The sequence below is a fragment of the Panulirus ornatus genome, chromosome 16 (genome assembly GCF_036320965.1).
Source record: "Panulirus ornatus isolate Po-2019 chromosome 16, ASM3632096v1, whole genome shotgun sequence".
NCBI lineage: Eukaryota > Metazoa > Arthropoda > Malacostraca > Decapoda > Palinuridae > Panulirus > Panulirus ornatus.
Window position 1 is genome coordinate 39,790,295 of NC_092239.1, and position 21,322 is coordinate 39,811,616.

At 38.8% G+C, this 21,322-nt stretch overlaps 1 protein-coding gene across 1 annotated transcript in view; it reads left to right on the forward strand.

Annotated features, from left to right (window-relative positions):
* Vps13D (vacuolar protein sorting 13D) overlaps positions 1-21,322 on the forward strand; it is a 772,012-nt gene that overhangs the window by 20,874 nt on the left and 729,816 nt on the right. Inside the window, exons 3-5 of the mRNA XM_071670877.1 lie at positions 7,863-8,053; positions 12,905-13,087; positions 14,726-14,850. Coding sequence (XP_071526978.1) covers positions 7,863-8,053; positions 12,905-13,087; positions 14,726-14,850 — 499 coding nt within the window. The remainder of the gene's footprint in view (positions 1-7,862; positions 8,054-12,904; positions 13,088-14,725; positions 14,851-21,322) is intronic.

Here is a 21,322-nt window from a genome sequence, read left to right on the forward strand (position 1 = left end):
ATTGGGACGGATACAGTCAGGACCATGAGCCTTGCTTGTGTCCTGAGAAAGAAGCACTTTTTGGACAGTCTGAGAAGGGATTAAAGGAAGAGGCATAGGATTAGTAAGAGGAGCATATGGGGTTGAAGGTATGTTAGAATCAGTTAAGGTGGAGTTAGAGGAGAAATAGGAATCAGAGTTGTTTTGTCATTGGGAGAGACAGCTACAGTACCATCAGAATGGAAAAGTGAAGGAAAGGTAGGGCGACAGAAGTTTTAAAGATGCCTTTAGCTAAAGACTAGAAAGTCTTATCAGTGGATGACGAGGAGAGGTTATTGCACTTCCACTGAATGAAGAAATGCTTCACTACATGGATAACATGCTTGCAGCAGTTATGAGCAGTGATACAAGCTGAATGGGAACCAGAGGAAGGAAAGTTTTCCAAGCTCGATATGCCTGATCCCTTGTCTGAATGGCCTCAAAATGAACAGTATAACCATGGATTGGATGAATAGTTGTCTTGGAGGAAGAGTGAATACACCTGCTCCCCTACTTATACCTATGTGATTTATGACCATCGTTACATGCGGCCAGAAAAAATAGATTAGAAAATAGAAATGAAATATAAACTAAAGAATCTTAAATAAAAGGTAAAAAGAATCAACAGAATCATGTAATAAAGTTGGTTGATAAAAAATGAGATAATCATGATAGAAATTGAGTAGGGTAAAAGAATGCTATACAGGTATAGGAATTCTTCATGCCATGCTGACATATTTTTGACTTGCATCCATTTCGAGATCGGACTGGTCAGTCAGAATGGAACTTGGACGTATGTCAGGGAGGGGGTGTAAGTGCTTCCACCCCTGCTATGTGATTGGCAGAGACAGAAGCATCTTCATATAAGAGACAGTAATTTACCCAAGGCAAGTCAGAAAAGTTATGTAAGTTATTCCAGTCAACTTTGTTCAGGTACCAGTATTTACACTTAGAGAGGGCTGCTGGAGAGGGAGGTGCCATTGAAATAGATGTATTTGTAAGAGTGTGATCAGATGAACCAGTTGGGGTCAAGATTGTGTATTGACAGCAGGATGGACTAGAGATGAAAAACAAATTCAGAATATTAGGAGAATGGCCACAGTGGTCATGTATATGGGTAGAGCGGGAGATAATTTGCTCGAAATCATTGAGAATGGAGAATGTTAATTAGACTGTGTAGCATGTCAACTCCTGTAATACTGTAGTTATTCATTACTTAATGTTTACTGAAGGTCACAGTGTATAACATAACATTGACTCCGTAAGCATCCTTGTATACCTGCCTCCCTGGCTGTCTAAATGTACTTCACTCATATGCTTATACAAAGTTTAGAAATATCTAACTGACCATAATCTTAAGCTTTTATATGATTAGTTAACTAGTTCCTATCATGGCCTCCCAGTTCAGAGATATCTGTAATACCTCAACCATACAATTTTAGTCAAGTGGCTACCTACATCCAATGAACTGCTATTTGTTTATTTATTTATTTATTTATTTATTCATTTATTTATTTGTAAATGTTGATGCGGCCTTTCTCCATCTGTTCATGGTACTACCTCGCTAATATGGAAAATGGGATCAAGGATGAAAAATGATTATTGTCCAGTCTCAAAGGTTTTTCATGGTATAGGTGAGTGCCATTCAGTAGAGCTCGCTGATTAATGCAGTTATGGATGATATACACATCCATATTATTGATAAGAATGAAACAGGGACTATACCTTGCTTGTATTATGGTGAAAATGCAACAGTATCCTCATATCCTCATATGCATGGACAAGTATGGTTGGCAAACAAAATGTTTTATTATCTACCAGAGGTCCCACTGGAGCCAGCTGATTAACCAATACCTTAAGATTTTTGTTTTTGGCGCTTTCAGTTTGCCAATGTTCATCACAATGTGACTTGTACGAGAACAGAAAGATAATACAATATTATACTGAAGCAAAAATACAATCGTACTTTAGCATAGCAACGTGCACCACTTTTGCTTCCCACCAAGGAACACTGCTACCCCAAAGGAACACTGCTTTCTTTCCAGCTGTGGACCTGTCGGTTCATGAAGTACAGTCTTCTGTTCATAACTCAGAGAAGCAATGTGTTGATATCATTACAATAAAATTGTTGTTGAGCTTTCAAAGACACCTGAAGGTTATATTTTGTTAACACTGCTGTAACCACTTCATTCACCACACTACTCATACATTACTGTGCATGTTGACACACATCATTCACATACACTCACTGTCTGTGAAGCAGTATGCATCTTCTTTGCTACCCACCAAGGAACACTGCCTTTCTGAGGAATGCTGTTTTTCCCAAACGAGCATTGTGCTTCCTCCCTGCCAACAGGCCTGTTGTTTTCCTGAGGTACATTTCCATGTTAGTAACTTGAATAAACATGTTTCTCTAACAGTTAATACACCAGTGATGTGTTGATGGTACCTGTATGCTGCCATCAACACAATCTGTTGATTAAACACCTTACTACTAGTTTTCCATGAAAACTACATTTTGATATTGAATATTCTCATTTCCATATTTACTTTTTTTATACTTTATCACTATCTTCCATGTTAGGAAGGTAGTGCCTGGAACAGATGAAGAAAGGCTGCATCCTCTCACAGCCATTCTCTGTCTGTCGTATGTAATGCACCGAAACAACAGCTCCCTATCGATAGACCCCTTTCCATTGTTTACCCCAGATGCTTCACATGCCTTGGTTTATCCTGTTGACAGCACTTGAATACCAGCATACCACATCATTCAATTCACTCTAACTCATGCATGCCAATTCTGCCTCCAGCATGTTCAAGCTCTGTTCACTCAAAATCTTTTTCCCTCTATTCTTCCATTTCCAACTTTGTCTACCTGTTCTCTTTGTTCCCTCCACTTCTGAGACATATAACCTCTTTGTTAACCTTTTCTCACTCATTCTCTCCTCATGTCCAGGCCATTTCAGTACACCCTCTTCTCCTCTCCCAACCACTTTCTTTTTATCTTTTTACCACACATCTCTCTTACCCTTTTATTACCAACTTGATCAAACCACCTCACGCCACTTACTGTCCTAAAACATTCATTTCCAACACATCCATCCTCTTCTTCACAGCCTCACAACCATTTTATATTTTTGAGAATATTATTCCTTCAAACATAGCCATTTTTGTCCTCCCTGACAATGTTCTCTCTTTTCACACATTCTTTGTTGCTTTCAGAACCTTTGTTTACTTCCCCCAACCTATGATTCACTTCCACATTCATGGTTCCATTCACTGCCATGTCCACTCCCAAGTATCTAAAATTTTTACTGCAATTCCAATTTTTCTCTGTTCAAACTCACACCCCAACTAACCTGTCCCTCAAGCCTGCTAAACCTAATAACCTTGCTTCATTCACATTAACTCTCATCATCTTCCTCTCACACACTCTTCCAAACTCAGTCATCAACTTCTGCAGTTTCTTACTCAAATCTGCTATCAGCGCTGTATCATCAACAAACAACAACTGACTCCTTTTCCAGGCCTGTCATCCTGTTCGATTGCATACTTGCCTTTCTCTTCAAGACTCTTGAATTTACCTCTCTCGCTACCCCATCCATAAACAAATTAAACAACCATGGTGACATCACACACCACTGCCACAGACCATCCTTCACTTGGAACCATTCTTTCTTCTCTCTTCCTCTTCTTACACATGCCATACACCCTTGATTAAAGCTTCTCACCACTTCTTACAGCTCTCCTCCGACATTAGATATTGTTAAGACCTTCCACAAAGTATTTATCAACCTTATCATATGCTTTCTCCATATCTATGAATGCCACATACAAATCCATCTGTTTTTCTAGGTACTTCTCACATTCTTTGAAACAAACCCCTGATCCACATGTCCTCTACCACTTTTGAAACTGCACTGCTCCTTCCCAATCTGATACTCTGTCCATGCTCTCACCCTTTCAATCAATACCCTCCCTTACAACTTACCAGGTTTACTCAAGAGTTAACGTATACCTCTGTAGTTTAAATGCTCACCTTTATTCCATTTGCCTTTATACAGTACCACACATGCATTCTGCCAATCCCCAGTCACCTCACCATGATCCATACATATATTGAAAATCCTTACCAACCAATCAACAATACAGTCACCCCCTTTCTCAATAAATTCATCTGTATTACCAGCCTCCTTGTCACGTTTCACCTTAAGCAAGCCTTTCACCGCCTCTTTTCTCTTTATTGAACCAGTCTCTATCACTCTGTTCGCATAACAATATGTTTAGTTTTATGGACTGGTAAGAAAATTACCAAATATCTGGCTGTAAACAAAGAGTTGTGATTAATGGTCAATCCTCAGAATGGTTAGATGTACCAAGTGGAGTGCCACAAGGATAAGTCTTGGGACCAATACTCTTTATCAGATGTATGAATGACATTGAGAATGGGCTGCATTGCAGGATATCAAAATTTGCTGATAAGAAAAAGCTGGAAAATAAATCTGTGAATGAATTCAAAAGTCCACAGCTTCAAACTGACATAGACAAACTGATGCAATAGAATCATAAGTAGCAAATGAATTTTGATATCGATAAGTGCAAAATTTTACACTAGTATTAAAAGCGAAAAGGCAAGCTACAGCATGAATTTTATTGATCTTCAAAAGGTAAATTAGGAAAAAGACTTTTGTTTAATAATCTCGTGTAACCTAAAACCAAGTAAGCAGTGAAAAAAGCAAACAAAAATCATGGATTCATGGATAAGGCCTTGGAATTTAACTAATTCCAAGGAAATCATCATTGCTCTTTACAGTTCATTGGTTCATCCACATCTTGAATATTGTGTTTTGGTCACTCTACCTTAAAATCCAACGGACAGAATGGTGAGCATCCATTGTCAAGCTGCTAAGATGATTCATGGATGGAGAAACAAATCCTACATGATCAGATTAAACACCTTGAGTCTATTTACCTTAGAAAAGATAAGAGGTGACCTAATGCAAGTATTCAAAATTGAAAATGGCTTTGATCTGTCAAAATGCCGAAGACTTGATTCATGGGCTTTACCTTGTAGTAATGGATATAAACTCATGGGCTAATGTTTTACCTTGAATGAGGCAAAGTACTCTTTCATCTACATGATTGTTAACATATAGAGTGAATTGCCATTTAGAGTGGTTGAAAGCTGTACTATAGATTCGTTTAAGAATAGACTTAATACTTCTTTTCAAGTATACAACTTGCATTATTTGTGGCTCCATAGTCGCAGTGACAATGTGCAGGTTATTCTGTTTGAATTACCTTTATACCTTTTAACTTTGCTACACCAATCTGTGAGTTTCTGATATATTCCACTGTCATAAAACAGCCATTTGAAACTGTCAAAAAACAACTTCGAAAGGACCCAGTGGTCTCATACTTTTTAAATTCCCTAGTATTCCCCTGTATCTTTAACATTGTATTTGATATCAATTGCACTATCATCTTGTTTCGTGGATGATTAGTAGTGAGCATTGTATTTGATATGAATTGCAATATCATCCTGTTTCATGGATGATTAGTAGTGAGGTCTTTGTAGGTTAGCTTAGACCTTAGTTAGTGTAAAAAAATTAGTAGAAATGGTGGTGGTGGTTTTATTGATAAAGTTCAATAATACTTAAAATTCATTGTTCTTCCATTCTGGATATATTTAAATTTTTCAAGACTGTTACTGCTTTTCATCCTCCTGTAAATGTTATTCTATCTTGAAAAAATGTCTCACAAATTTTATAATTGCATTGATCTGGGAGAGCATCTGGAAAATGTTGCTTGAGAAGAATATGGCATAGGTTGAGAGGGAAGAGATGGGCAGAGAATTAGAATGTGAGTCAAGCCAGTTGACTAGGAGGAAAACAAGATGCCGAATTGAGACGATCAGGTTAGAAAACAGGAGGAAAGGTTGATGTACAGAAGTTTTGGAGATGTTTTTGGTTAAGGACTAAAAAGATTTCTCAGTAAAAGATGTCAGATTAGTACACTTTCTTTTTACGCAAGTGTGATTTTCTTTGTAAATGAAATGAGAGTGGGTTTCTGGGGGAGGGAAGATTTACATGGTCTGGTATGCACTGTTCCTGATGTGACATGCATCAGATGAGTAGTGATCATTCTACAATTGAGGATGAAAAGATTTAGAAAATGGGCTGTAGGCCTCCGGCCCAACCAAGTTGGCCCTTGCTATGTATTCACCACAAGACGAAGCATCCTGACCAGAGAAGCAGAGAAGCAGTTGGGGTTATGAGATGGATAGAGAACAGGTCTGCCCGGTTAGAGGTAACAGAAATAAGATTGTGGTTAGAGGACCCTAAGGGGACAGAAATGAATGTATAGTGGGAGGGTTCAGAGATAAAAAAAAAGGCTAGAATAGCAGTTGTGATGGTAGGGTATTTAATTAATTGTTTCAGGTCACTTAGGAGGGAAAAAGAATAGATCTCAGCTCCACCAGGATCATCCCAGTTAGAGCTTATCATGATCTGCCATACATTGCGTGTCAAATCGAAGAAAACTAAAGTAGAGCAGAAAGAGATGTGTGCTATGTGTTGTGAAGTCTTGTGTTTGCCATGGAGAGGGTGTGATTTATGCATTGGATAATGTTAGAGTTCCCACAAAGGAAATTTTCATTACTGATCCGTAATACTTGTTATAATGGTAAATACAGCTGTCTTCCAGTTACTAACATCAATTGTAGTCTTTAGTCATTTACAGTGGTGGAAACCTCTGAGAGGTTAAGGAGAAACTAATGATACAATAATTGCTGACCAGTCTTTTAGATGCCTATACTTTACTGTGATCATAGGGTGGGGGAGGGGGCGAAAATTCTGGGGGCCTTGAAGAATGTGTGGAAGTCGAGAACATTATCTCGGAAAGCAAAAATGGGTATGTTTGAAGGAATAGTGGTTCCAACAATGTTGTATGGTTGCGAGGAGTGGGCTATGGATAGAGTTGTGCGCAGGAGGATGGATGTGCTGGAAATGAGATGTTTGAGGACAATGTGTGGTGTGAGGTGGTTTGATCGAGTGAGTAACGTAAAGGTAAGAGAGATGTGTGGAAATAAAAAGAGCGTGGTTGAGAGAGCAGAAGAGGGTGTTTTGAAGTGGTTTGGGCACATGGAGAGAATGAGTGAGGAAAGATTGACCAAGAGGATATATGTGTCGGAGGTGGAGGGAACGAGGAGAAGAGGGAGACCAAATTGGAGGTGGAAAGATGGAGTGAAAAAGATTTTGTGTGATCGGGGCCTGAACATGCAGGAGGGTGAAAGGAGGGCAAGGAATAGAGTGAATTGGAGCGATGTGGTATACCGGGGTTGACGTGCTGTCAGTGGATTGAATCAAGGCATGTGAAGCGTCTGGGGTAAACCATGGAAAGCTGTGTAGGTATGTATATTTGCGTGTGTGGACGTATGTATATACATGTGTATGGGGGGGGTTGGGCCATTTCTTTCGTCTGTTTCCTTGCGCTACCTCGCAAACGTGGGAGACAGCGACAAAGTATAATAAATATAAATAAATACTTTACTGTGATAGATTTGTTACTATAGTTCATCCTTTATGGCTTCTTGCAGGGTATCAAGGTTATATACTGTACATAGATTATTGCATGGAGTTGGCATTATTAAGTCAGCCATAAAAAGCCGACACTTTTGCACTTATCTGATTTTTTTATTATGTAGTTCTAATGAACTCTTTTGTTTTCCCATTTATGCTAAATGTTGAATATTATTGTCCTGTATAGTGACAAAAGCATGTTCAATTAGCCCTTGATTTATCAAGATTTCATACTATAGTACTAAGTAAAAGTGCCATCATCAGGAGAAGTTGAATTGGAGAACGTACCACTTCGTAAGGATGCACTCCGACACCTGGACATGCCAGTTGAAGTGCGGGCTGGATTTGTTGGGAAAATCAAACTTCAGATACCAGTTTCACGATTACGGTCTGAACCATGGGTCATTATATTTGAACAGCTTTATCTTGTGGCAGGACCTGTGAGACTTGAGGAGGTATGTCTTTGTTTTTTGTAGAGTAAGATTTTATTGATCAAGCAAAGATATGTATCAAATGCAGCATGAAGGTGGGGAAAGCACTTTGATAGTTTGATGGAATGCTTTAATAAATGAGATATCAAGCTGTGGGAAAAGGATACACATTTGTTGCACTGAAAGTCTTAGGGGTAATCATGATGTATTATGTATAAGATAGAATTAAGAATTGAATATAACTCAAAATATGTGTGAAATGTGAGAATGATATGATAATGTTTGGAGGGTTGAGATGTATTTTAACATGCTTGTAAAGGTGGTGATACTTAATCAAGTTCTATGCTTTGTACTGAGGCTAGGACCTTAATATTGTAGGTCCAAGTTTAGCCTAACTTGTATGTAAATATTTCCTTATGATATCTATGATGGCAGCCTCATTGCTGATAACTGAACATTGATATCCAGCAGCAGATTTTTAATGTAAACAAAACTTCAGTATGTTATTAAGTATTTTCTATGATGGTAGTGAACTCCCTCTACCTGGTAAGGTACATACTGTCTTTGTTTGTTTGAAGACATTTAGAACACTAGAAGAGGAGCATGCGTTGTTGGTCATTTATAGCCATTTCCTTAGCCTTGTTATATTTGCACAAAGATAATCAAGGTTGTTGAGCAATATTTGAGTGAGCTGGTTAGGTGTAGTAAAGATGACCCTTCATTCCTATTCACTTAACAGATTGAACTATAACATTTGCAAAGTAATACTTTTTTGTAGCATGATTTGCAAGTTTGAAGAAGATTGTATGTTTAGGATTTTGAATTATGTTTTAAAGATTATTAAACTTCTTGTCAATTAATTTATAAATTGAAGAGCACTGGGAAAATAAGACCCTTACAGATATGAAATAAGTGCTTACAAGAGAAATAATTATGACATACAACACCTCCAACTTTTGGGAAGCAGGTTTTGCAATGCTGATTTTGTTATGTGACCAGGATAGAAAGGAAGATATGGTTATGCCAAACTTGTTTATGTTATTTCAGAGATGAATTGTTAATTGAATAGAGGGGAACAAGTAGCATTCAGAAAGAGATTTGAGTAGAAATTGCATTTCAGCAGTATTAGATTTAACCAGGTTTTTGTTTCCCTATTTGGATATATTGCAAAGGTCAAAAGCAAGAGATATATATTCAGCCCTAGAAAGAGGACAATATTTGAATGAAGACTTAGAAAATTTAGTTGAAGTATGTTCAATGAATAAAGGTAGATATTGAAGAGAGATCATTAATTGGGAGAAGTGAGTTGATAGCGTAATAGGTGGAAGCTGCTCATTTGTTTACTACTACAATGGACTCACTAGAGAGGAGGCAAAGAATTTGGGAGTAGGGAAAAGCACAAAAGTTAAAGGAAGGAAGTTTGGAAAGCAAAGACTTATGCCACACCTTGTAAAATGCCTTGGTGGCAAGGACTACAAAATCCCTAAGGGAGCAGGACCAGAAATAGTCACATAGGAGAGAAATCAGCTGAAGACTCTCAACTATGAAAACATTAATATTGATAAAAAGATTGTAATTAGATTGTAAATGTACGAGAAAGTGAGAATTAAGATAGCAAAGGTAAGGGCAATGGGGTGATAGTTGGAAGGGTTAGAGATGTATATTTCAGGTTAAGATGTTTGAGGAATTACCATGGACTGGATGCTATTGAAATGGTGAATATATATGAAAAAAATGACATATTTTTTATTCATTTATTATACTTAATCACTGTCTCCCACATCAGCAAGGTCGCGCAAGGAAACAGACGAAAGAAAGGCCCAACCCACCCACATACACATGTATATACATAAATGCCCACACATACACATATGCATACCTAATGGGGAGGTGATATCAAGCAGTGGTTATGTGAGAAGGAGATGGAGTGAGTATTTTGAAGGTTTGTTGAATGTGTTTGATGATAGAGTGGCAGATATAGGGTGTTTTGGTTGAGGTGGTATTCGAAGTGAGAGGGTTAGGGAGAATGATTTGGTAAACAGAGAAGAGGTAGTAAAAGCTTTGCAGAAGATGAAAGCCGGCAAGGCAGCACGTTTGGATGGTATTGCAGTGGATTTTGTTAAAAAAGGGGGTGACTGTGTTGTTGACTGGTTGGCAAGGTTATTTAATGTATGTATGATTCATGGTGAGGTGCCTGAGGATTGGCGGAATGCTTGCATAGTGCCATTGTACAAAGGCAAAGGGGATAAGAGTGAGTGCTCAAATTACAGAGGTATAAGTTTGTCGAGTATTCCTGGGAAATTATATGGGAGGGTATTGATTGAGATGATGAAGGCATGTACAGAGCATCAGATTGGGGAAGAGCAGTGTGGTCTCAGAGGTGGTAGAGGATGTGTGGATCAGGTGTTTGCTTTGAAGAATGTATGTGAGAAATACTTAGAAAAGCAAATGGATTTGTATGTAGCATTTATGGATCTGGAGAAGGCATATGATAGAGTTGATAGAGATGCTCTGTGGAAGGTATTAAGAATATATGGTGTGGGAGGCAAGTTGTTAGAAGCAGTGAAAAGTTTTTATCGAGGGTATAAGGTATGTGTACGTGTAGGAAGAGAGGAAAGTGATTAGTTCTCAATGAATGTTGGTATGCGGCAGGGGTGTGTGATGTCTCCATGGTTGTTTACTTTGTTTATGGATGGGGTTGTTAGGGAGGTAAATGTAAGAGTTTTGGAAAGAGGGGCAAGTATGAAGTCTGTTGTGGATGAGAGGGCTTGGGAAGTGAGTCAGTTGTTGTTCACTGATGATACAGCGCTGGTGGCTGATTCGAGTGAGAAACTGCAGAAGCTGGTGACTGAGTTTGGTAAAGTGTGTGAAAGAAGAAAGCTGAGAGTAAATGTGAATAAGAGCAAGGTTATTAGGTAGAGTAGGGTTGAGGGACAAGTCAGTTGGGAGGTAAGTTTGAATAGAGAAAAACTGGAGGAAGTGAAGTGTTTTAGATATCTGGGAGTGGATTTGGCAGTGGATGGAACCATAGAAGCGGAAGTGAATCATAGGGTGGGGGAGGGGGCGAAATTTCTGGGAGTGTTGAAAAATGTGTTGAAGTCAAGAACGTTATCTTGGAAAGCTAAAATGGGTATGTTTGAAGGAATAGTGGTTCCAACAATGTTATATGGTTGCAAGGCATGGGCTATAGATAGAGTTGTGCGCAGGAGGGTGGATGTGCTGGAAATGAGATGTTTGAGGACAATATGTGGTGTGAGGTGGTTTGATCAAGTAAGTAATGAAAGGGTAAGAGAGATGTGTGGTAATAAAAAGATTGTGGTTGAGAGAGCAGAAGAGGGTGTTTTGAAATGGTTTGGTCACATGGAGAGAATGAGTGAGGAAAGATTGACAAAGAGGATATATGTGTCAGAGGTGGAGGGAACAAAAAGAATTGGGAGACCAAATTGGAGGCGGAAAGATGGAGTGAAAAAGATTTTGAGTGATCGGGGCCTGAACATGCAGGAGGGTGAAAGGCGTGCAAGGAATAGAGTGAATTGGAACGATGTGGTATACAGGAGTCGACGTGCTGTGAATGGATTGAACCAGGGCATAAGAAGCATCTGGGGTAAACCATGGAAAGTTTTGTGGGGCATGGATGTGGAGAGGGAGCTGTGGTTCCGGTGCATTATACATGACAGCTAGAGACAGTGTGAACGAATGTGGCCTTTGTTGTCTTTTCCTAGCACTACCTCGCGCACATGCGGGGGAGGGGGTTTTCATTTCATGTGTGGCGGGGTGGCGATGTGAATGAATAAGGGCAGACAGTATGAATTATATACATGTGTATATATGTGTATGTCTGTGTGTGTATATATATATGTATACGTTGAGATGTATATGTGTGTGTGTGTGGCCGTGTATGTATATACATTTGTATGTGGGTGGGTTGGGCCTTTCTTTCGTCTGTTTCCTTGCACTACCTTGCTAATGCAGGAGACAGTGACAAAGTGTAATAAATAGATATAAAAAGAATATATTCATTTTTTGTTATCCTTAATCACGGTTTCCCGTGTCAGTAAGGTAGCGGTAGGAAAGTGATGAAGAATGGCTTACCCACTCATATACACATATACATACATAAATGCCCATATATGCACATATACATACATATACATACAAATACACAGACATGCACATATATACACATGTACATATTTATACTTGCTTGCCTTCATCCATTCCTTGTGTTACCCCGCCCCACAGGAAACAGCATTGCTATCCCCTACTTCAGCAAGGTAGTGCCAGGAAAACAGACAAAAAAAGGCCACATTCATTCACCCTCAGTCTCTAGCTGTCATGTGTAATGTGCCAAAACCACAGCTCCCTATCCTCATCCAGGCTGTACAGACCTGATGCCTGTTCCCTCCTGGAACTCCCTCAAAGGGGTGGCCAGAGCAGGAGAGCCACCATAACTAGTGAAGTCCAGTGCTGCTACTTAGCCTTGAGTGCCTCACCCTTAACAGGCCACTGGCAGAGAGCAACTGTAGTATATTGACTTCATGTTTCTAATGACTACTTCCACCTGATGCTCCAGTCTAATGTTCCTGCCTGCTACTTCTGTCTAATGCTTCTGTCTAAATGTTCCTACCAAATATTTCTATCTGTTGCTCTTACCATTTTGCCTAAAGGTAGGGCTAGTGATTAGGACTCACCACAGGAAAGATTAGCTGTGTGACTTAAGTGTTGTCAAGTGTTATGCATGACAAGGAGAGATTGTATGTTTGTGGACATATTGCCAGTAGTATGCATTTGGATGAAATGGAGTAACATTTGTTAAAAAGATACAGATAGATTCCATAATCCCTCCATTAATGATTTATACCATATTGTTGACAGTTTGATGAAGAAGCTGAGGAAGCAGCATCACAAGCTCGCAAAATAGCACTCTTGGATGGTCTAGAGGTTGCATGGAGAGCAGAACAGGAGGCACGACATGAAGCTTCCCATTATGCTAATTCGTACTCATCATGGCTCAGTTATGGCACATCATTCATGACCAATATAATTGAAAATATCCAGGTACTATTGCATTTTATAGAAAAATTAACATTTTAGTGTTTGAACCACCTTTTGATATTTTGAGGTATATCACCATCTGTCCTAGAGTGTATCCATAAAATAATTGTGCTTTATTACTGAACTTTTTTTTTTTATGCTTCTGACTTTTGTGCCCGCTTTTTGTGCACCAGTAAGGTAGCATCAGAAACAAATAAACAACAAAGCTGCTACCCATGCCATGTCATCAGCAAACAGTAATTGACTCACCTTCCAGCAACCTCACAGACTGTAGACCTGCCTCTCACTCTTGAAGATGTTTGCATCCACCTCCCTCTTCCCCATTCATAAGCAGATTGAACAGGCATGATGACATCACACACCCCTAATGCAGATCTGCCTTCACATGGAACAGCTCACCCTGCTTTCTTTCTACTTGCACACAACTTTCATATTTGATTGAAACTCCTCTTCTTTTAGTAGCTAGCCTTCCCCACACCATACATTAGTAGCATTTTCCGTAGAGCATCTTTATCAACTCTTATCATATGCTTTTTCCATATTCATAAATGACAAATAGAAATCCTTCTGCTTCTCGGAGTATTTCTTGCACAAATTCTTTATAGGAGAGACCAGATCTGTATAACCTCTGCCACTTCTGAAACCATATTGTCTGTTCTCAATCTGTTGCTCTGTGCAAGCCAACACCCTCTCAGTCACCACTATCCCATACAACTTAACAGGGACACTCAACAAACTTATGCCCCTCTAATTCAAGCATGCACTTTTGTCTCCTTTGCCTTTGCAGAGTGGAAGTATGCATGAAAATGAGATGTAGCAGTAATGGTATATCATCCCCTTCATCCTGGTGAGGTTACTAAATTGTTGGGGCTAGGAATTATCCCATTTTTAATATTAAAACTTGTCTCCATGACTCCATGTCACCTGAGAATCCATATTCCCTAGTCCATCTGTTTGTAATTAAAATCCCTATTATCAAAACTTAATCATCCCTGAAAAGTGCTTGCTTTACAGCTCTGTGTACTGCCCTGATTGTTTTTTTTGCTGGGATGATTGTACATTTATTCTGGATTGTTTTTTATTGTAATCATTGTATATTCATTTTTGATCATTGAAATTGAAATTCTTTGGGGATTGTATAATATCACCACCACAATGCACTTCTTCCCTATAATTGCTCTTCCCATTATGCATAGTCTTAATGGGCTGTCTTCCACTGTTTCTTGAAACTTTTGGCTATATCTTATCAAAACGTTTAATCCTCCCCAACAATGCCTTCACCTTCCCTTCTTACTGTCATGTACCTCTATAAGCATAACAGGTGAGGTCTTACCTCTTTTGGTGAGCTTTGTTTCCATGACTCTAATAATATCAGTGCACTTCCCCCATATGATACTTGAATTGTTGCTCTTTACCATTATCTAGTAATCCGTCAACATTTGTGTACTGTATGAATGTGTGCATACTTATGTGTGTGATTTTGGTGCTTAGTGCATAGGATTAACTTCTCTGAATTCTCATTATCTTATTTGACCTTTACTGGTTAGCTCACTATTTTTGTTGTTTTTCATAAGTGAACAATAGTTGCATGCACCATCTTACATATATTCAATGGATCTGACTGATTAAAATGATTTTCAGCTCAAAATACGTGATGTTCATGTGAGATATGAGGATGACCAGAGTATTGCTGGCCATGTGTTTGCCTGTGGCCTCACAGTCGATTCACTTGCAGTCCAGAGTTCAGATGACCACTGGATCCCTAGGTAAAGTCCTTGATTTTTATGAACAGATCATAATATTTCATTGACAAGTGGGTCCTAAGAAAAGTCCATCTAGGTCATACGTCGCTTGAGATAATTGTTCTTGTGGAATACATTCTAGAGCTGTTGAAAATGTTGAATAATCATTTCTAAGTATTTTGGTAATTATGAAATGTTCAAACCATGTTCTATTCCTAAAATGTCTGTCACTAGTTTTTCGGCGAGGAACACCATAGTGGAACATTGCCAGATGCTATCACTATTAAATGGTGAATGTAAATCAATTTATGCAACTCCAGACTACTATTTGTATCTGTGTGTCTTTCAAAATTTCCTCTGTTTTCTTGGGTTCAATATTCAAACTTTTCAGTTTAACCCTGTAGTAACAAAATGTGTTGGACACAGTCATATCTTTCAGAGCATCCTGTAAACTCGACATGAAGAATGTTGCAAAATCTATTTCCCAACAGCTGGGGATGTTGTATAGGTGCTGTAATTATTTTTTTGAGAGTAACTGTTCCATATCTTTTGGGGCTCTGATTGTCCTTTTATGGTGTGCTGCTTGCTTACGTAGGGTGCCTTGTCTTCCACATTTTGTGTAGCCAGAGGGGAGTGAAAACCCTTCAAACATAATAAATTTCCAGCTATCTCCATTCTTCAACTATCACTCCGTGTCTGCTGCAGTGGTGTTTCTCTTTCTCTATTTTGCTGGTATTGTTTCAGTCATTGGTCTCATGAGCAGTTCTGTCTGTGTCCCAGCCTCTGTGACCTGGACGGACATCTTTTCTCCTTCCCTCTTCTTATGACTTTTCCACCTTTATGAGTTAGGTCTACTTACCCCTAAGGAGCTCATACTAATCTTTTTAGCATTGTCTTTTATTTCTCTAAATATCTTTCTCATAAGATGGTCATGATTGGAGAATGCTTTTGATTAAGCCATGTAGACTGAGGATGAGCTTAGGACAGTTAAGGAGTAAGTATTTTGTGTGGAAGTTGCATCTGGGGCACAGGAGTCTAGTGGTATGTCGAAAAAGTATTTTTGATATTAGAGAGATAAGTGATAGTGCCAGAACATAGGTCAGAAGGGGTAACTTATTTATTATTGGAGAGAAAAGTTTTCAGATGCATGTATGTGTAGTGGGGTGGAGTTTAAGACTAGTTTGGAAAAGCAGTGTTTAATGCTTATCAGGTAATTTTGTTGTGTATATGTTGTCTGCATCATGTTTGTTGGGTTGATTGGATCTCTGAGTTTGTTTTTGAAATATAAGAAAGGATAGGCTTTTTATTTGTACTTGAGGATCGGTTTTGAAGAGTTTTGGATGGGAAGGTTTTTGTGCTTTTACAGAGATTTGAATACAGAGCATATTGAGGTAAGATTATATTAGAAGTAATTTTGTTTTATTGTGCAGGTTTTAAATACTTGTGGCTGCTAAGCAGCTGGTGAATGTTCTGAGTGCTGCAGATGAAATATTAAGGGTGGAGTAGATGAATTGTTTGAGAAGAATACTAGGAAATTCTTTTTCTTGTCCACCTCTGATATACAGTGCAACAGAAAAAATTAGCATGATAAGGCTTGTGCCAGTACTTTTCTTCCATGTGTATCTTACTTTCAAAACATGACTGAAATGACAAAAAGTACTGGGGCAGCTAATGGATGTTGTTGTGGAGGAGGGGATCCCCAGGTTAGCAACAGGTGGTAGTCAGTCTGCCTGGAGCTATTGCGATTGGTGGATGTTTTCTGTTGTCTCCCTGACATCCACTTTTTTACCCTAGCACCTCACCTTCCACTTCATATGATCTTTAAGACCCTCTGCAAAGGATCTCTATTGTATGTTTACTCTAGATCCATAAATGCCACATAGATTGTAAGGAAGTAAATTCTAGACTGATGTGGGTAGAACTAAAAATGGATGTGTAGAGATGGGTGATTATTGGTGCTTATGCACCTGGCCATGAGAAAAGATCGTGAGAAGCAAGTGTTTTGGGAGCAGTTGAGTGAGTGTGCAGTTTTGATGCACAAGACTGAGTATTACTGGTGGGTGATTTAAATGAAAAGATAAGTAATGTGGCAGTTAAGGGTATAATTGGCGTGAATGGGGTACTCAGTGTTTTGAATGAAAATGTTGAAGAGTTTATGGAGTTATGTGCTGGAAGAAAAAGACTTGTGATTGGGAATAGCAGGTATAAAAAGTTGTCAAGTTGCACTCCTCTGACCCAGGTAGCTGTCATTTCTTTCTGCCTCACCTACATGTGGACAGCTGGCATTCTGTCCACAAACATACAGAGTATCACGCACAACATTTGACAACACTTAACACACAGTTCATTCTTCATAACTCTAGGTTTTCCTGTGGTGAGTGCTATTGCTAGCCCTGCCTCTCAGCAAAATGGTAGGAGCACTAGATAGGAGTAGGTAGGACTATTAGGGAGAAACATCAGGTAGAAAGGTAGAAGTAGTAGGGAGGAATATTAGGTAGAAGTAGTCAGTAGGAACAATGGGTAGGAGCCTCTACAAACACTGCTCGGGACTGGCCTTCTGCCAGTTGTCTTTTAAGGGTGAGGCACTGAAGACTAAGAAGCAGCAGTGAGGTAGTTCCTGAAGGGAACAGGTGTCAGAGATATTGCTAGATAGGTAGAAAGGAGAGATATACACAAGTATACATATGTGAGTGGAAGAGATAGTCAGCGGGCATTATTAGATTACATATTAATTAGCAGGCGTGTAAAAAAGAGACTTTTGGCTGTAACTATGGTGAGATGGGATGTCTGATCACTGTCTTGAGGGGACGAGGGTGAAGATTTGTAGAGATTTCAAGAAAGAGGATAGAGTGTCAGGAGAAGAAAGTGGCAAGTAAGTGAACTTGGAAAGGAGACTTGTGTGAAGAAATACCAGGAGATTGAGTTTAAAAGGGCAAAAAGTGGGAGCAAATGAAGTGACACATAAAGAGTATTGGCAAAAACTGAAAAGAGTGAATAGTTCTGGAAAGATTTCTCAATATTCTTTTTTTTCAGTTTATCAGCCTTAGTATTACTCATATCCAATCTCCAGTTTCACCAATGTAAAACATAAACATGCTCATTTATTTATGTAACACTTGTGCTTGCTCTGTTTTTTGTTGGTGAGAATATGAGTTGATTGTAGTGAAAACTAAAATGCACAACTTCACCTCATCCAAAACTTTTTTCAATTTTATATGAAAGAGAAACCACTTTTGCATAGAATGAAGTTGGCATCATATGAAAAAATTAGTTGGTTGCCAAAATGTCTGCCTTAAGAAAAATGTAAAGAATAACAGTTGCATATCACAAGGTCACTTCCAACCCCAGGCATGGGAGGGATAATGTTATTAGGTATGTTGGTGTGCAAGGATACTGTGAAATACTTTTCATTTGCTACTTTCACTGTAATAGTCTGTGAAAGTTTTGTAGATGTTTCAGTATAATGTTCCAAAAAGTGTAAGAGTAAGGCTTGAGTGTCAAGTACCTTACTACTGTGAATGTTTTGTCATTTATTTTACTTACAATGAAATATTGATTACTTATTATTATTTCTGTCTGTTAATAAATCTTTTATTATTATGAATGACATGATTTTTTAAACTGCTTAACTATAAAAGTTTGCAGAATCACCAGCCTCACAAGTCAGAAACAGTGTTGTCAAGGTTAGGCAGGGGCTGGCATTACTGCCTCCATTTTTACTAGATAACCTTTTCCTGCTTATCTTGGTCAACTTTTGATGCTGAAAGAGTCTATCTTGACATGATCTGAAGACATATTCATCATAATCAAATAAATCATTCAGGAAAATCATCTGCCCAGTCCTCTATATCTAGTTAAAATCTGCTCGGTTTCCTTCCTAGAAGACTCATGCAGACTTCCTGTCATTGGCATGGTTGGCAGATGACTGACTGTGAGAAGAAATCTTGTACTGCCACCTCAGCCACCCTTGGTACATATTGATGTATTAATATCCACCAAAATGCATTGCTCAGCTGGAGGCATTAAGTGGTTAAAGAGGCTTGGAGAAAGAACTGCTCTCTTGTTAAATGCATTGCAGGGCTTAGGAATTTAGGAAGTAAAGCCTTTGTGAATTACTCTACCTTGGTGGCCAGCTATGAAGTTATCTAACCATGAAGTTGCCTCACCATTTTTTGTCATTGTTGTACAGGTACACCACCAATTTTCCGGCACCCTTGCTGGATTTTGCCTGACCAACTGTGGTCATGTAATAATAATTCATCAACACACCTTTAACCCAAAATTATACATCTCCCATGTGTCTGAGGTATACCATGGACTGCTAGAAATTCAAATTAAACAAATATTAAATGTTTGAGCATCCTAAGATGGTAAGTCTGTCCTTAGATTGTCTGTAGGGTCATCTTTGTCTTCTCTTGTTAGTGTTTTCCTAGGTGTGCATCGCCAGAATAATGCAGTTTCGTCTACATTATATACCTGCTCAGGATTGAAGTGCTCGTCAGCTACAAGTTTCGCAAATTCATCCACATACTCGGCAGCTCCCTCGTGGTTTGCAGACCGCTTTTCTCCACACACTTTATTCATGGAAATTTCATGATGCTTCTTGAATCTTTGAAGCCATCCTTCACTATAGTCATGCTCATGTTGTAATTTAAGTTCTTTATGGAATAACTTAGCCATGTCCATTATCATGCTACCTGGCAAGTCCACTCCATCACTCCGACGCTGTTGAAAGCATTCCATTATCACTAGATCGTGCTCAGTACTCTTACCATCTTTCATAGTTTTTCTAATTGTCATTTGCTTCTTAGAATCACTGTGTACTTAGAATTTCAATATTTTCTCCCTTTGCTTCTTTATATCATAAACAGTTGATGAACCAGTACTGTAGATGTCACACAGCTTATGCATTGAAACACCACGGTCCATTTTTTCAATAGTTCTAATTTACCTTGGATTGATGTGGACTGCTGTTCACATTTAACACCACAATTGACACTCTCATATGTCTTAGAAGCCATAGCTAGGGTTAGATATAAGCTAAACAAGCTAAGAATCTCACAAAATTGCGGTATCACCACCAACAAGTGCAGTGTAATGAATGTAGATAAGCACGCCCTACACACAACGCCATCTGTGGCCGCCCAGTAAACGAGTCTGGTGGCTGCGGTAATTTCAAATTTCTTATGTAATTTTGTCCGGACTAAAAGAGGTGCCGAACCATCAGTTACTGGAAATTAGGTGGTGTACCTGTAGTGTGCTGGAATGGGAATGTAATTAATTGAAACCATCTTGTGTCAAGTTTGTGCAGTGTGGTGGTGTGGTGAACGGGCCTCCTGCTGCTTCAAACAGCAGAATGAGATCATAAATGCTATATGATGTATGTTTGTGCCAACCATAATGTTTTCATAAACATTTAGGTTAGATATGGTAACACATGACAGGTGGTCATACAAAATGGGGTTTATGCAATCATTTGAATTTCACAGGCATATCATACAGGTTCTAGATGTTGATTCATCCAAAAATTTGCTCCATTTCTGGAAATCTCAGAGTTAACGAGTGCATTGATGTCATCATAAGGGTTTGAGATTTTTTAAACTTTCATCAGTGAATGCAACATGGCAATATTGATGAGTGCATTATTGTCATCACTGGGATCTGGGATTAGTTAAACTCTCATCAGTGAATGCAACATGGCAACATCTTCATGCTGTAACCATGAACATTTTCATGGGATTTCCCACTGTTGACAAAAACTGACATCATGAAGCTAGACAAAGGACTTGGAGGTGAGGGTTTTGAAGACATGAGAGGTGGGGAGATGGAAGTGCTTCTGCAATCTCGTCCCAAAATTCCGACCAATGAGGGGATTCAAGAACTTGTAGCATTTAACAGCATTGACATTCTTTACATTAGAGAAAAATCTGATTACTTCTTCAGTATGTTATTTTTCATGGCCACATCTTATTTCCTTTTATCCCATAATGTATTAAGTTACTGCAATATACTTTTGCCCATTGCACTTTCTCTCAGGAAAGTAACTTCCATGTTGGACATGGATTTAGCATATAGGTTTTTCTACACTCCTCCTGCATGTGGTTACACTGTAAGTAAAAAGTCTTTTTCAGTAAGTCAGTATCATCATCAGGGGATATGAAGGGGTACAGTTTTGTTGAGACCTTCTTCCTCTAAAGAACTTTCCTTTGCGTGCTTCTGCATGGAGTGCAGCCTTGGAGCTGTGTTGGCTGTGGATGGACTGCCCAGCCAGCCCAGACTTGAACCTTGGTGAGCCTGTGTGTAATTCATAGTAAGACAGCTTTTTGGTTTAACTGATGCTGGTTTTAGTTGATTCCCATTCTGGAAATGTTAAGAAGACTTAATAACTGAGAACAATAAGAGTTAGTAGCTCCTTCTATTGATATTTACATGCGCACCCATTGATGTATGAGTAATTATGTCTGTAGTTTGTTACAGGTAGAGAAAGCATTTTTTT